The sequence below is a fragment of the Phyllobates terribilis genome, unplaced genomic scaffold (assembly GCF_046119375.1).
Source record: "Phyllobates terribilis strain yellow unplaced genomic scaffold, ASM4611937v1 Scaffold_181__1_contigs__length_3860067, whole genome shotgun sequence".
Classification (NCBI taxonomy): domain Eukaryota; kingdom Metazoa; phylum Chordata; class Amphibia; order Anura; family Dendrobatidae; genus Phyllobates; species Phyllobates terribilis.
This window is the reverse complement of record NW_027362941.1, coordinates 2,843,453-2,858,849: the sequence shown is the minus strand read 5'-3', so window position 1 is coordinate 2,858,849 and position 15,397 is coordinate 2,843,453. Positions and strand designations below refer to the sequence as shown.

Below are 15,397 nucleotides of genomic sequence, written 5' to 3'. Positions count from 1 at the left end.
CTATTCACTCTTAATAGCGCGCACACTGTACCCATAGCGTGGCTCTTGCAACGGCTGGCGGTCTGTGTGCCCGCTATTAAAGACCATGAATATTCACTGCAACCCACTCCCATGGGCTTGGGTTGTAGTGAATATTCATCTCTTTAATAGCAGACACACAGACCGCCGAGTGGCAGCAGGAGCCGCGCTACGGGTACAGTGTGCGCGCTATTAAGAGTGAATGGTCACTACTCCCACATCCATAGTCCTGGCGTGGGGAGCAGTGACTATTCTGGCAAACCATCTCACAGAGTGATGACATGACCTAGAGCTGGACAATATATTTAAAAAGCTTTCCTAGGCTGGTGTTTGCAATTTGGGACCTGGGCCTCAGTCTGCCCTTATTCACAGAGGTCAACTTTGACACATAGTAAGGTTTTTAATATTAGACAGTGTCGGTTCTATCCCAAATGGGTTCACCTTGTCGCTGGTGGGATAGCTTTCATATTATTTTTGATCAAAAACAGTGTTAGGCTGCGTGCCCACGTTGCGGATTACAAGCGTTTTTGATGCGGAATTTCCGCAGCGGAAACGCTTGTAAAACGCTTGGTAACCCGCACCCCATGGTCCCCAATGGGATTCCGCAAGTTCTATGCACATGCTGCGGATTTTTCCGCAGCGTTTATGCTGCGTACAAAAATCCGCAGCATGTCATTTAATTTTGCGGAAGCGCAGCGGAACTCCCGCCATTGACTTGCATTGAGACGCATAGAAACCGCGACTGTACATTTTTACAAGTGGCTTCTATGCGTCTCTATGTGCGGATGGTACCCAGTTCTGGAGGAGAGGAGACTCTCATCCAGACCTGGGTACCATTGTACCTGTAAAAAAAGAATAAAATAACAAATAAAGTTTATACTCACCTGTCCGAAGGTTTCTCTCTGAATGCCGGCATCGCTTGAGGACCTGCGGTGACGTCACAGTCATGTGACCGCAGGCCCTTCACTGCTCTGTCTCGCGAGATGCCGGCATCCAGGAACCAGACAGGAAGCAGCGCTGCAGCACACGCCAGGGGCCTCGGGGGTGAGTATAGCTTTATTTGTTTTAATTTTTACGGTTCACACTGTATAAATCCATGCTGTTGCTGACTCGCCCCCTGGGCCGTGGGGCACACGGATCCGGGCGATAGGGGAACGATGGGGGTAGTAGTGGCGGCCCGATCCCGCGGCTCAGGGTGGTCAGACCAATGGTAGTCTGCTACGTGCTTTAGATAATGTCCGACTACGCCACCCGTGGATTGCGGCTATTAGGAACCGCCGCTGCATGCAGACCGCTGGGGCTGATGATGGGTGCAGCTGAGGTGGTGTGACTCCCCACGGGAAGAGTGCAGCCCCAGGGCAGTGTAGTGGATGGTGGGAGTGATGGTAGTGAGAGTCCCAGTACCGGTAGTGCTGGAGGAGCGAAAGAGCACACAGACAACGTACTGCAGTCCAATGTCTTTTACTCACAGTTCAGGTACTCCAGGTCACTTCTGTACAGGTAGTGACCGCCCGAGCCGTGCTGCGTCCACCAGGTGAGAGGCTCGGTCAACTCCCAGGTAGTTCAGGAGTATGGCACAGGACCCCCTTTTGTCCTTTCTCTGGCCTGCCTCACCAGTGACCCACTTTTGTCCAGCTGCTGCGGACCTGTGAGGTTAAACGTGGGCCCTGTCCTCCGCTGTCCTATATGGTGCCTTCCTAGCAGGTTTGATGAGGTGTCGCACCAATAAATGATCACGACGACCGGTCTTTGGCTGAGGGTAGTTTCTCCTCCACCAACTTGGGATCCGGTACCCTTAATCTGCCTGACCCTTCACCCTGGATTCTCGTGGGTTCTTAGGGTCCCTTCCACCTTCTTGTTCCTGAGCCCTTCTGTTTCTCTCTCTCTTCTCCTTCTTTCCTGTTCTGTCTTCTCCTCCTTCCCTTGGCCTCTTCTCCTTCTCCTCTCAGGCTCCGGCCTCTTCTCTAGGCCTGCCTCTGGAGCAGCACTCAGCCTGAGCTGCTGCTCCCTGTCAGCTCTCCTCTCCTCACAGACTGAACCCAGATCTAAGATGGTGCCCACCTTTTATACCTCCCTCTGACCATGAGCCCAGGTGACCAGCAACCAATGAGCTCCTTCCTACGCTTAGGAACCAACCCCTATCTGCCCCTACAGCACTGGGTGTTCCACCCCCCTCCCCACTCCAGGCAGGGACATGGTCGGTCGTGCCTGCACTTCTGTCTAGTGGGAGCACCGTTGACCTGTCCCTCGGAAATGGGGTGTGTGTGGTGCATGCAGCCTACCGAGTCCTGGTCCACACTCCATCCTTACCTGGGAGTGGAATATCACACCTCTGGTCTGAGGTGCAATACCCCTGTAGCGGCCGAACCCTCGGGGCGCTACATTTGCATGGATTTATACAGTGTGACCTAGTTGTCAAGCACTTTCCAAGTGATGCTATGAGCACACGATGCAGAAATGAAGCAGAAAATTTCTGCAGCATTTCTGCATCTCCCTGGCAGAAAAAACGCATGCGGATTGTACATGCGTTTTTCCTGTGGAATACATGCGGATTCACATGCGTTTCCGCATGCGGATTGACAAGCGCTTTCCAGGCGATTTTAGCATCACCTGGAAAGTGCTTGACAACTAGGTTACACTATATAAATCCATGCAACCGGCATTGATTTATATAGTGTGACCGTATAACAATGTTTAAAAATAAAAAAATAAAGCTATACTTACCCTCTGATGGCCCGGCGTGTGCTGCCGCATTCGTTCCTGGCTTGTTCCTGGCTGCCGGGATATCGCGAGACACTGCGCTGAAGGGCCTGCGGTCACATGACTGTGACGTCACCGAAGGTCCTTCAGTCTTGCACGCGAGCAGAGGGAAGGAGACCGGGGGCCGTCAGAAGGTGAATATATCTTATTTTTTATTTTATTCTTGTTTTTACAGCTTTTTAATGGTACCTGGGTGTGGAGGAGAGTCTCATCTTCTCCACACTCGGGTACCATCCGCACATTAGAACGCGCCAATAACGCAAGTACAAATGCAGTCTTGCAGAATTGGCGCGTTCTAATGCAAGTCAATGGCGGCGAAAACGCCGCGTTTCCGCAAAATTAATGGACATGCTGCGGATTTTTGAGCGCAGCATAAACGCTGCGGAAAAATCCGCTGCATGGGCAGAGCTCATGCGGATTATCATTGGGGAACATTGTTGCCCTTCTACCATGCGTTTTCAATGCGTTTCCGCAGCTGCAGAAACAATGCAGAAACGCATAAAAAACGCATTGTGTGCACACAGCCTTACTAAGAACCCTATTTTATTTAAATGCACTTGCTTTTTATTTATTTACAGTAGGGTTTATTTTCATTTTGCTTCTTGTAGGTTTTTCCGATTCATCGCCATTGTGAAACATGCTTTTACGTGCTGCATGTATATTATCCTAAACCAAACTCAAATTTTGTGTTTTTTTCTGCGCTATAAAGAGTGAATTGTCACTGCTCCCACGTCCATAGTCCTGGCATGGGGAGCAGTGACTATTCCGGCAGACCATCTCACAGTGTGAGGGCGCATGGAAGTTACGCCATGCGTGGCTCATACAGTGAGATCAGTGTCAGTGGCAGAGCAGGACGCAGCACTGGAGGAGAGAGGAGGCGAGTATAATTGTTTATTTTTTTGTGTGCAGCGTGATGGGGATCAGGGCGTGCCAAGCATACAAGGATGGAGGGGTGTCAAGCATACCAGGAAGAGGGATGAAGGGGGCCATACATACCAGGAAGAGGGATGAAGGGTGCCATACATACCAGAAAGAGGGATGAAGGGTGCCATACATACCACGAGCCGCGCTGCAGGCACAGTGTGCGTGCTATTAAGGAAAATGAATATTCGCTGCTCCCCACACCCATGGGCGTGGGGAGCAGTGAATATTAATTTTCTTTAGCAGTGGACACAGGGTAGGATGCAGCAGCGGGCTGCTGCCTCCTGTTCCTCGCTCCTCCGCCACTGCTGCTCCCCCCACCCACATATACATACCTACACATCGGACTATAAGACGCACCTCTCACTTTCCTCCAAAATTTTTAAGGAAAAAGGTGCATCTTATTGTCTGAAAAATACGGTACTTAAAAAGAAGTAGAAAATTGCTCCTAAATTTTAACCCTTCTAACTTCCTAATTATGTAAAAGGATATTTGAAATAATGGTGCTAATAAAATGAAGACATATGGGAAATGTTGTTTATTGACTAGTTTGTGAAGTATGACTAGTTTAAGAGTATAAACATTTTTTAAATTGCTGATGTTTCTAAGTTTTAATCAAATTCCAACTATTTAAAGAAAAATGCAAGACATTGACCTTAATTTCTCACTAAGAAAGTACAAAGAATCAAAAAAAATCATAATCATTGAGTAACTATCACATAAAGTGACATGCCAGATTAAAAAAAAAAAATCATTAAAGCCAAAATTGGAGAAAAAAGTCAAAGGTGAAAGTTAGGCTATGTGCCCAAGATGCAGAAATGCTCCGGATTTTTCCTGAGCGTTTCTGCATCTCCCCTGGCAGAAAAAACGCATGCGGATTGTGCATGTGGATTGTACATGCGGCTTGTGCATGCGGATTGTACATGCGATTTTCCTGCCAGGGACATGCGGATGTGAAGCGTTCTTCACTTGCATTTCCGCATGTGGGTTGACAAGCGCTTTCCAAGCGATTTTAGCATCAATTGGAAAAGTGCTTGACAACTTGGTCACACTATATAAATCCATGCAACCAGCCATCCTCCACTCCATCCATCTGGACCATCGAGATCATTTCATGCATGATAATGCCCCATCTCATGCTGCACATAACACATCTGCATCTCTGGCTGCTGTGGGCATAAAAGGGGACAAATTTATGGTTATTTGACTGGAAAATTACAATGACTGCAATTCATATAGGTAATTTGGGAAAATCTGAGACAATATTATTTGCATAATAATTTGGAACACAGTGTATATAAATCCATGCAACCGGCATGGATTTATATAGTGTGACCCGAGAGAATGTAAAAAAATAAATCTATACTTACCTTCCGATGGCCCCCCGCTCGGTGCTGACTGCCGGCAGATCGCGGTACACTGCACTGAAGGACCTGCCGACGTCAGCGTCACGTGACCTGTCACATGACTATGACGTCAGCGCAGGTCCTTCAGTCCATCACGATCTGCCGGCATCAGAGGAGGAGCGCACCGGGGGTCGTCAGAAGTTAAGTATCATATTTATTTTTTATTTTATTCTTTTTTTCACAGTTTCTATGGTACCCGGGTCCGGAGGAGAGTCTCCTGTCCTCTAGATCTGGGTACCATCCGCACATTGGAACGCGTGGAATGAGCATCTACATATGTAGTGATGCAGAATCCATGCGTTCTAATGCAAGTCAATGGCGGCGAAAACGCAGCACTTCCGCAAAATAATTGGTAGTGCCTGTTTTTTTTCCGCAATGATAATCCGCAGCTGAAATTTCCGCAGCATGTGCACAGTACATGCGGATTATCATTGGGGGACATGGCAGGCCTTCTACCATGCGTTTTTTAAGCGTTTCTGCAGCGTTTTTGACGCTGCAGAAGCGCTTAAAAAACGCATCGTGGGCACACAGCCTAAGGCTACTTTACATATAGACCTGCACCTCTAAATACACTCATCTGAATATAAGATGCTGGTACCTTATTTTCTGCATGTTTTTCAGTGTCTACTCACATTGAAAAGGCTGTATTACTTCTCTTTGTATGATTATATAGAGCACAAGGATGAGCTGAGGCGTGTTTTCTAGGAAAGTCTCCACCAGCCGCATCATACTGATGTCATGAGTGAGGAAGTATGCATAATCCTTAAACTTTTTATCCTTTGGGTTTCTGTATGCAGCGATGCCCACTTCTAGTGAATGTATACATCTGTAAGAACATAGAAAACTGTTAATAAAACAAAGTTCTTTCCTGCACCTTGATGGATTTCAAATGCATAAATCTCTTAGACCTGATGAACTGGTGAATTTACCTTGATAATCCATACAGAATGGCTGTAAATGCCTTAATATTAAAATGAGCATTTAAGTCCAGCTATAAGATAATATAGCTCATGAGTCCAGGTGTATTTAGTCTACACCCAGCCTCAATGACAGCAGCAGCTTGTGTGGAGCAGTGTGAGATCTCAGCTAAAGGAGGGTCACTGAAGAGGTGTCAATCTGACTAGATAGGCATTTAAACATTCAGTAATGATAATACAGCCATTCTGACATGGATTTCCACAGTGAGTACATTTAGCCTCATCTAGTAAGAGAGATAATATAATAATTTGTATCTATTTCGGATTTTTTTTTAAATCTGTTGACAGATCCACTTTAAGGCTATGTGCCCACGATGCAGAAATGCTCCAGATTTTTCCTGGGCGTTTCTGCATCTCCCTGGCAGGAAAAACGCATGCGGATTGTACATGCGGATTGTGCATGCATTTTCCTGCCAGGGACATGCGGATGTGAAGCGGTCTTCACTTGCATTTCCGCATGCGGGTTGTGATTTTAGCATCACTTGGAAAGTGCTTGACAACTTGGTCACACTATATAAATCCATGCAACCGGCATAGATTTATATAGTGTGACCAAGTTATTTAAAAATCAAGAATAAAAATGGTAAAAAAAAAAACATATACTTACCTTCCAATGGCCCCCGGTCTTCTTATCCGATGCGTCCGGTCTTCCCGGTGTCTCGCGGTTGTGTAAAAGTACCTGCCATGACGTCATTTAGTCATGTGACAGGTCACGCTACCGCCGACGTCAGCGGCCATGTGACCAATCACATGACTATATGACGTCATGGCAGGTCCTTTTAGACCATTGAGAGCTGCTGGGAAGTCAGGACAGATCGCTAAGGAGACCGGGGGCCATCAGAAGGTAAGTATAATGTATATTTTTTATTTTAATTCTTTTTTTTTCAGGTTCTATGGTACCCGGGTCTGGAGGAGAGTCTCCTCTTCTCCAAACCCGGGTACCATCCGCACATTGAATCGCTTAATATCCGCATGTGCACATGTAGTCATGCAGATATTAAGCGATTCAATGAAAGTCAATGGCGGCGACTTTGCACAAGAAATGGTAGTGCTGCGGATTTTTCCGCAATGATAATCCGCAGCGGAAATTTCCGCAGCATGTGCACAGCACATGCGGATTATCATTGGAGAACATGGCAGACCTTCTACCAAGAGTTTTCTAATCGTTTCTACAACGGAATTGCGGCTGCGGAAACGCTTAAAAAATGCATAGTGGGCACACAGCCTTAATCTTAATGAGTATAAACATGAGCCTGAAATTAAATGACACATATTAAGCACACAACCCTGTGCGCCACTGACATATCACCCAACTGCCATTTGCTGCCTGCACACTGCTGACAAAAAACACTTCTGATCGCATGACTGTGGAGTGAAACAGAAGGATGAGAGAAAAGAAAGTGAAAGAGATGTTGACATGACGTCACCTCTATAGTCAAAGTACCAGGACCAGAGCAGCAGCAAGTATCCAGATTGGGGTAACTGTTGAGTTTTTTGTTTTTTTCTGGGGGGGGGGGGTATTTTACACTTACCTGAAAGTGGAGAACCTCTTTGCCACAGGTCATAAAATATGTAAATTGTAGTCAGTAAAAGTGTAACTAGTCGGTAAAAAGGAATGCATTTACCTTCAGCACTGTATAAATGTTTTTGTCAGGTTTGTGAAAAAATGCGGCAAAGTAAGAATACTTTGAAAAATAGAAGTCAATAATTTACTTTTATCAATTAACAAAATGGAAAGTGAGTGAACAAAATAGAATTCTATTCTATATTTTCTGTTACACAGGAGAGGGTTAGGTACACGGCTCAGCAGTCGGCGTCACACAGGAGAGGGTTAGGTACACGGCTCAGCAGTCGGCGTCACACAGGAGAGGGTTAGGTACACGGCTCAGCAGTCGGCGTCACACAGGAGAGGGTTAGGTACACGGCTCAGCAGTCGGCGTCACACAGGAGAGGGTTAGGTACACGGCTCAGCAGTCGGCGTCACACAGGAGAGGGTTAGGTACACGGCTCAGCAGTCGGCGTCACACAGGAGAGGGTTAGGTACACGGCTCAGCAGTCGGCGTCACACAGGAGAGGGTTAGGTACACGGCTCAGCAGTCGGCGTCACACAGGAGAGGGTTAGGTACACGGCTCAGCAGTCGGCGTCACACAGGAGAGGGTTAGGTACACGGCTCAGCAGTCGGCGTCACACAGGAGAGGGTTAGGTACACGGCTCAGCAGTCGGCGTCACACAGGAGAGGGTTAGGTACACGGCTCAGCAGTCGGCGTCACACAGGAGAGGGTTAGGTACACGGCTCAGCAGTCGGCGTCACACAGGAGAGGGTTAGGTACACGGCTCAGCAGTCGGCGTCACACAGGAGAGGGTTAGGTACACGGCTCAGCAGTCGGCGTCACACAGGAGAGGGTTAGGTACACGGCTCAGCAGTCGGCGTCACACAGGAGAGGGTTAGGTACACGGCTCAGCAGTCGGCGTCACACAGGAGAGGGTTAGGTACACGGCTCAGCAGTCGGCGTCACACAGGAGAGGGTTAGGTACACGGCTCAGCAGTCGGCGTCACACAGGAGAGGGTTAGGTACACGGCTCAGCAGTCGGCGTCACACAGGAGAGGGTTAGGTACACGGCTCAGCAGTCGGCGTCACACAGGAGAGGGTTAGGTACACGGCTCAGCAGTCGGCGTCACACAGGAGAGGGTTAGGTACACGGCTCAGCAGTCGGCGTCACACAGGAGAGGGTTAGGTACACGGCTCAGCAGTCGGCGTCACACAGGAGAGGGTTAGGTACACGGCTCAGCAGTCGGCGTCACACAGGAGAGGGTTAGGTACACGGCTCAGCAGTCGGCGTCACACAGGAGAGGGTTAGGTACACGGCTCAGCAGTCGGCGTCACACAGGAGAGGGTTAGGTACACGGCTCAGCAGTCGGCGTCACACAGGAGAGGGTTAGGTACACGGCTCAGCAGTCGGCGTCACACAGGAGAGGGTTAGGTACACGGCTCAGCAGTCGGCGTCACACAGGAGAGGGTTAGGTACACGGCTCAGCAGTCGGCGTCACACAGGAGAGGGTTAGGTACACGGCTCAGCAGTCGGCGTCACACAGGAGAGGGTTAGGTACACGGCTCAGCAGTCGGCGTCACACAGGAGAGGGTTAGGTACACGGCTCAGCAGTCGGCGTCACACAGGAGAGGGTTAGGTACACGGCTCAGCAGTCGGCGTCACACAGGAGAGGGTTAGGTACACGGCTCAGCAGTCGGCGTCACACAGGAGAGGGTTAGGTACACGGCTCAGCAGTCGGCGTCACACAGGAGAGGGTTAGGTACACGGCTCAGCAGTCGGCGTCACACAGGAGAGGGTTAGGTACACGGCTCAGCAGTCGGCGTCACACAGGAGAGGGTTAGGTACACGGCTCAGCAGTCGGCGTCACACAGGAGAGGGTTAGGTACACGGCTCAGCAGTCGGCGTCACACAGGAGAGGGTTAGGTACACGGCTCAGCAGTCGGCGTCACACAGGAGAGGGTTAGGTACACGGCTCAGCAGACGGTATCACACAAGAGGGGATTAGGAACAAGCACCAATGTGCCTTCTCATCAGGATCCCCCCCGGCAGTGGCTCAGCCTCCTGTGTGCTCCTAGTGGCTGCTATCTTCAGTGCCATTATGGCTGCTGCAAGCACACAGACACAGGGATTCACAACGCACACGCTGCTGGAGGTGATTGCCATTATGGTTACCTCAATCCAGGATACCACTGTGAGTGACCTCTCTCCCTCTCTGAACCACCCAACTGGAAGAAGAGACGGAAGGGGCGAGGCCTAATACAAGGGGATGCGTCGACTAATTCTCACTGCGGTGTTGGAGAAGCGGGGCATGGCCTCAAAATCGGGACGGTCCCGCAGTATGAGGGACGATTGGGAGCTATGCAATGCCACCAAACAGGTGATGATGATTATTTTCATAAGTAGGCTGAAATATAGTTAACAGAAACTGCTGTGAAGGAGGCTTAAAATTCCGCTGCAGAAACGCTTAAAAAACGCTTGGTAGAAGGTCTGCCATGTTCCCCAATGATAATCCGCATGTGCTGTGCACATGCTGCGGAAATTTCCGCTGCAAATTATCATTGCGGAAAAAAACGCAGCACTACCAATTATTTTGCGGCAGCGCGCGATTTTTTGCCGCTATTGACTTGCACTGGAACGCATGGAATCCGCATCACTGGATCTGTACATGCGGATAACATGCGTCTCAATGTGCGAATGGTACCCGGGTGTGGAGGACAGGAGACTCTCCTCCAGACTCGGGTACCATGGTACCTGTAAAAAAAGAATAAAATAAAAAATAAATATTATACTTACCTTCTGATGGCCCCCGGTGTGCTTGTCTCGGCTTGCCGGGGAATCAAGGAACTGCGGTGACGTCATTTAGTCATGTGACGGGTCATGCGACCGCTGATGTTGGCACGTCCTTTTAGTCTACTGTGAGCTGCCGGCAAGTCGAGACAAGGACACCGGGGGCCATCAGAAGGTAAGTATATATATATATATATATATATTTTTTACGGTCACACTATATAAATCTATGCCGTTTGCATGGATTTATACAGTGTGACCTAGTTGTTAAGCACTTTCCAAGTGATGCTAAAATCGCTTGGAAAGCACTAGTCAACCGGCATGCAGAAATGCAAGTGAAGAACGCTTTTTTCTGCCAGGGAGATGCAGAAAAGCTCAGGAAAAATCCGGAGCATTTCTGTATCATGGGCACATGGCCTAACCCTAAGTGCCCACGATGCAGAAATGCCGCATATTTTTTCCGCTTCTCCCTGGCAGGAAAAACGCATGCGGATTGTACATGCGGATTGTATATGCGGATTGTACATGCGGATTGTACATGCGTTTTTCCTGTCAGGTAGAAGCGTTTGTCAAGCGTTCTTCACTTGCATTTCTGCATGCGGGTTATCAAGTGCTTTTCCAAGCGATTTTAGCATCACTTGGAAAGTGCTTGACAAGTTGGTCACACTATATAAATCCATGCAACCGGCATAGATTTATATAGTGTGACCAAGTTAGTTAAAAAAAAAAGAATAAGAATGGTAAAAAATAAAGATTATACTTACCTTCCGATGTCCTCCCGGTGTTTTCTATGCTGCGTCCGGTGTCTTGGGCGGCTCGTGGTGGTGTGAAGGACCTGCCATGACATCATTGAGTCATGTGACGGGTCAAATGACTTAATGACATCATGGCACAACACCGTGCGACCCATAGAACAGACCAGACGGAGAGGAGAAAACACCGGGAGGACATCAGAAGGCAAGCATAATCTTTATTTTTAATTTTATTCTTTTTTTAACAGGTTCTATGGTACCCAGGTCTGGAAGAGAGTCTCCTGTCCTCTACACCCGGATACCATCCGCACATTGAACCGTGTGATATCCGCATGTACAGATGCAGTGATGCGGATGTCACGCGGTCCAATGCAAGTCAATGGCGGCGATTACGCTGCATGTCCGCAAAATTAATGGACATGCTGCAGATTTTTCCGCACAGCACATGCTGATTATGATTGGGGACCATGGGTCACGTATTACCAAGCGTTTTTAAAGCATTTTCGCTGCGGAAATTCCGCATCAAAATCTCTTGAAAAACGCATAGTGGGCACGTAGCCTAAGTCTGAGTAATCAGTAGGGGCCTAGAGCAGCAGGAATGCGCCACAACGTGACTTAGGCTATGTGCCCACCATGCAGAAATGAAGCAGAAAATTTCTGCGTCTCCCTGGCAGAAAAAACGCATGCAGATTGTGCATGCATTTTTCCTGCAGAATACATGCGGATCCACATGCGTTTCCGCATGCAGATTGAGAAGCGCTTTCCAGGCGATAGCATCACTTGGAAAGTGCTTGACAACTAGGTCACACTGTATAAATCCATGCAACCGGCATGGATATAGTGTGACCGTAAAACAATGCTTCAAATAAAGCTATACTCACCCCCGAGGCCCCTGGCGTGGCTGCAGCGCTGCTTCCTGGCTAGTTCCCGGCTGCCGGCATATCGCGAGACAGAGCGGTGAAGGGCCTGCGGTCACATGACTGTGACGTCACCGCAGGTCCTCAAGCGATGCCGGCATTCAGAGAGAGCCTTCGGACAGGTGAGTATAAACTTTATTTGTTATTTTATTCTTTTTTTACAGGTAGAATGGTACCCAGGTCTGGATGAGAGTCTCCTCTCCTCCTGAACTGGGTACCATCCGCACATAGAGACGCATAGAAGCCGCTTGTAAAAATGTACAGTCGCGGTTTCTATGCGTCTCAATGCAAGTCAATGGCGGGAGTTCCGCTGCACTACCGCAAAATTAAATGACATGCTGCGGATTTTTGTACGCAGCATAAACGCTGCCGAAAAATCCGCAGCATGTGCATAGAACATGCGGAATCCCCTTGGGGACCATGGGGTGCGGATTACCTAGCGTTTAACAAGCATTTCCACTGCGGAAATTCCAAAGCATATACGCTTGAAAAACGCTACGTGGGCACACAGCCTTAGGGAAGTAGTACAGCGCCCACACCCAGCTTACCGGAGCGGGTACCCCAGCTGCAGGAGGTGCAGGACGGTGAGGCATGAAGGCCTCAGGATGAACCTGGAAGTACACAAGCGCCCGTCCACCAGCTCGGCCTCGCTGCTCGCAGCCCTGGGGTCGGCACAGCAGGGGCACACAAGGGTCGCAGATGGCGGGATGTCCAATGCTGGAATGTCGCTGGGCTCCGGGGAGTGAAGTGTCGCAGAGCGTTCTATGCCAGGGTCGCCCACTCCTGTATTAGCCCTGTCTGTAGGCACCGCATGCACAATGGTGACGTGGCTGCCACCCCCCGGGTGTTCTGTGCCAGGGTTACTGCAGCGCTTCATGTCCCCACTGGCGGCCATACTGGAACACTCCACATAGTCTGTATCGCCAGGGTTCTGTGCAGGGGTCGCCGTTACGTCCCCGCCGCCAGCATTACTAGGCTCCGGTGCCTCGCCCGGCTCTAGCTCCGAGTCCTGCCGGTCCACCCAGTACCAGCCCCAGCTCAGTAGCTGTAGCACGAAGGAAGACAGGATGTACAGGCCGATATACACGACTGCCCAGGCCGTGTCCCCGGCCTTGTAGTAGCGCACTGTGCTCCACACATCCGAGCCCAGGTCCACGAGGAAGGCGAGAGCTCCGCACACCGCGAAAGCCAAGTCCTGCAGCCGGTAGCGGGACGGCACGCAGCCCAGCGGCATCCCGGAGGGAAGAGTGCGGGGGAAGGGCGGCGGCCAGTGCAGGCGGGAAGCGAGGCCGCGACTGCGAGGGGCTCCTGTCACTGTCCCAACAGTGTATACCTAGAATAGCAGAGTGTCCCAACAGTGTATACCTAGAATAGCAGAGTGTCCCAACAGTGTATACCCAGAATAGCAGAGTGTCCCAACAGTGTATACCTAGAATAGCAGTGTGTCCCAACAGTGTATACCTAGAATAGCAGAGTGTCCCAACAGTGTATACCTAGAATAGCAGAGTGTCCCAACAGTGTATACCTAGAATAGCAGAGTGTCCCAACAGTGTATACCTAGAATAGCAGAGTGTCCCAACAGTGTATACCCAGAATAGCAGTGTGTCCCAACAGTGTATACCTAGAATAGCAGAGTGTCACAACAGTGTATACCTAGAATAGCAGAGTGTCACAACAGTCTATACCTAGAATAGCAGAGTGTCACAACAGTCTATACCTAGAATAGCAGAGTGTCACAACAGTGTATACCTAGAATAGCAGAGTGTCACAACAGTGTATACCTAGAATAGCAGCGTGTCACAACAGTGTATACCCAGAATAGCAGTGTGTCCCAACAGTGTATACCTAGAATAGCAGAGTGTCACAACAGTGTATACCCAGAATAGCAGAGTGTCCCAACAGTGTATACCTAGAATAGCAGAGTGTCACAACAGTCTATACCTAGAATAGCAGAGTGTCACAACAGTCTATACCTAGAATAGCAGAGTGTCACAACAGTCTATACCTAGAATAGCAGTGTGTCCCAACAGTGTATACCTAGAATAGCAGAGTGTCACAACAGTGTATACCCAGAATAGCAGAGTGTCCCAACAGTGTATACCTAGAATAGCAGTGTGTCTCAACAGTGTATACCCAGAATAGCAGAGTGTCACAACAGTGTATACCCAGAATAGCAGTGTCCCAACAGTGTATACCTAGAATAGCAGAGTGTCACAACAGTGTATACCTAGAATAGCAGAGTGTCCCCACAGTGTATACCTAGAATAGCAGTGTGTCCCAACAGTGTATACCTAGAATAGCAGAGTGTCCCAACAGTGTATACCTAGAATAGCAGAGTGTCCCAACAGTGTATACCTAGAATAGCAGAGTGTCCCAACAGTGTATACCTAGAATAGCAGAGTGTCACAACAGTGTATACCTAGAATAGCAGAGTGTCACAACAGTGTATACCTAGAATAGCAGAGTGTCACAACAGTGTATACCTAGAATAGCAGAGTTTCACAACAGTGTATACCTAGAATAGCAGTGTGTCCCAACAGTGTATACCTAGAATAGCAGTGTGTCCCAACAGTGTATACCTAGAATAGCAGTGTGTCCCAACAGTGTATACCCAGAATAGCAGTGTGTCCCAACAGTGTATACCTAGAATAGCAGAGTGTCCCAACAGTTTACACCTAGAATAGCAGTGTGTCCCAACAGTGTATACCTAGAATAGCAGTGTCACAACAGTGTATACCTAGAATAGCAGAGTGTCACAACAGTGTATACCTAGAATAGCAGAGTGTCCCAACAGTGTATACCTAGAATAGCAGAGTGTCCCAACAGTGTATACCTAGAATAGCAGAGTGTCACAACAGTCTATACCTAGAATAGCAGAGTGTCCCAACAGTGTATACCTAGAATAGCAGAGTGTCACAACAGTGTATACCTAGAATAGCAGAGTGTCCCAACAGTGTATACCTAGAATAGCAGAGTGTCACAACAGTGTATACCTAGAATAGCAGAGTGTCCCAACAGTGTATACCTAGAATAGCAGTGTGTCCCAACAGTGTATACCTAGAATAGCAGAGTGTCACAACAGTGTATACCTAGAATAGCAGAGTGTCCCAACAGTGTATACCTAGAATAGCAGAGTGTCACAACAGTCTATACCTAGAATAGCAGAGTGTCACAACAGTCTATACCTAGAATAGCAGTGTGTCCCAACAGTGTATACCTAGAATAGCAGAGTGTCACAACAGTGTATACCTAGAATAGCAGAGTGTCACAACAGTCTATACCTAGAATAGCAGTGTGTCCCAACAGT

The 15,397-nt window shown here is 48.7% G+C and overlaps 1 protein-coding gene across 5 annotated transcripts in view; it reads right to left on the bottom strand.

The window, feature by feature from the left end:
• XKR8 (XK related 8) overlaps positions 1-13,402 on the bottom strand; it is a 98,812-nt gene extending 85,410 nt beyond the window's left edge. For 2 of the 5 annotated variants that reach the window (XM_073664977.1, XM_073664976.1), the window contains exons 1-2: positions 12,639-13,402; positions 5,738-5,931 (exon numbers count right to left, since the gene is read on the bottom strand). In XM_073664977.1, coding sequence (XP_073521078.1) covers positions 5,738-5,931; positions 12,639-13,324 — 880 coding nt within the window. In that variant the 5' untranslated portion in view covers positions 13,325-13,402. Of the gene's footprint in view, positions 1-3,223; positions 4,869-5,737; positions 5,932-12,638 lie in introns of those variants that run through there. The other 3 variants (XM_073664979.1, XM_073664978.1, XM_073664975.1) reach the window with 3 other exon arrangements.
• Positions 13,403-15,397: the final 1,995 nt, after the last annotated feature.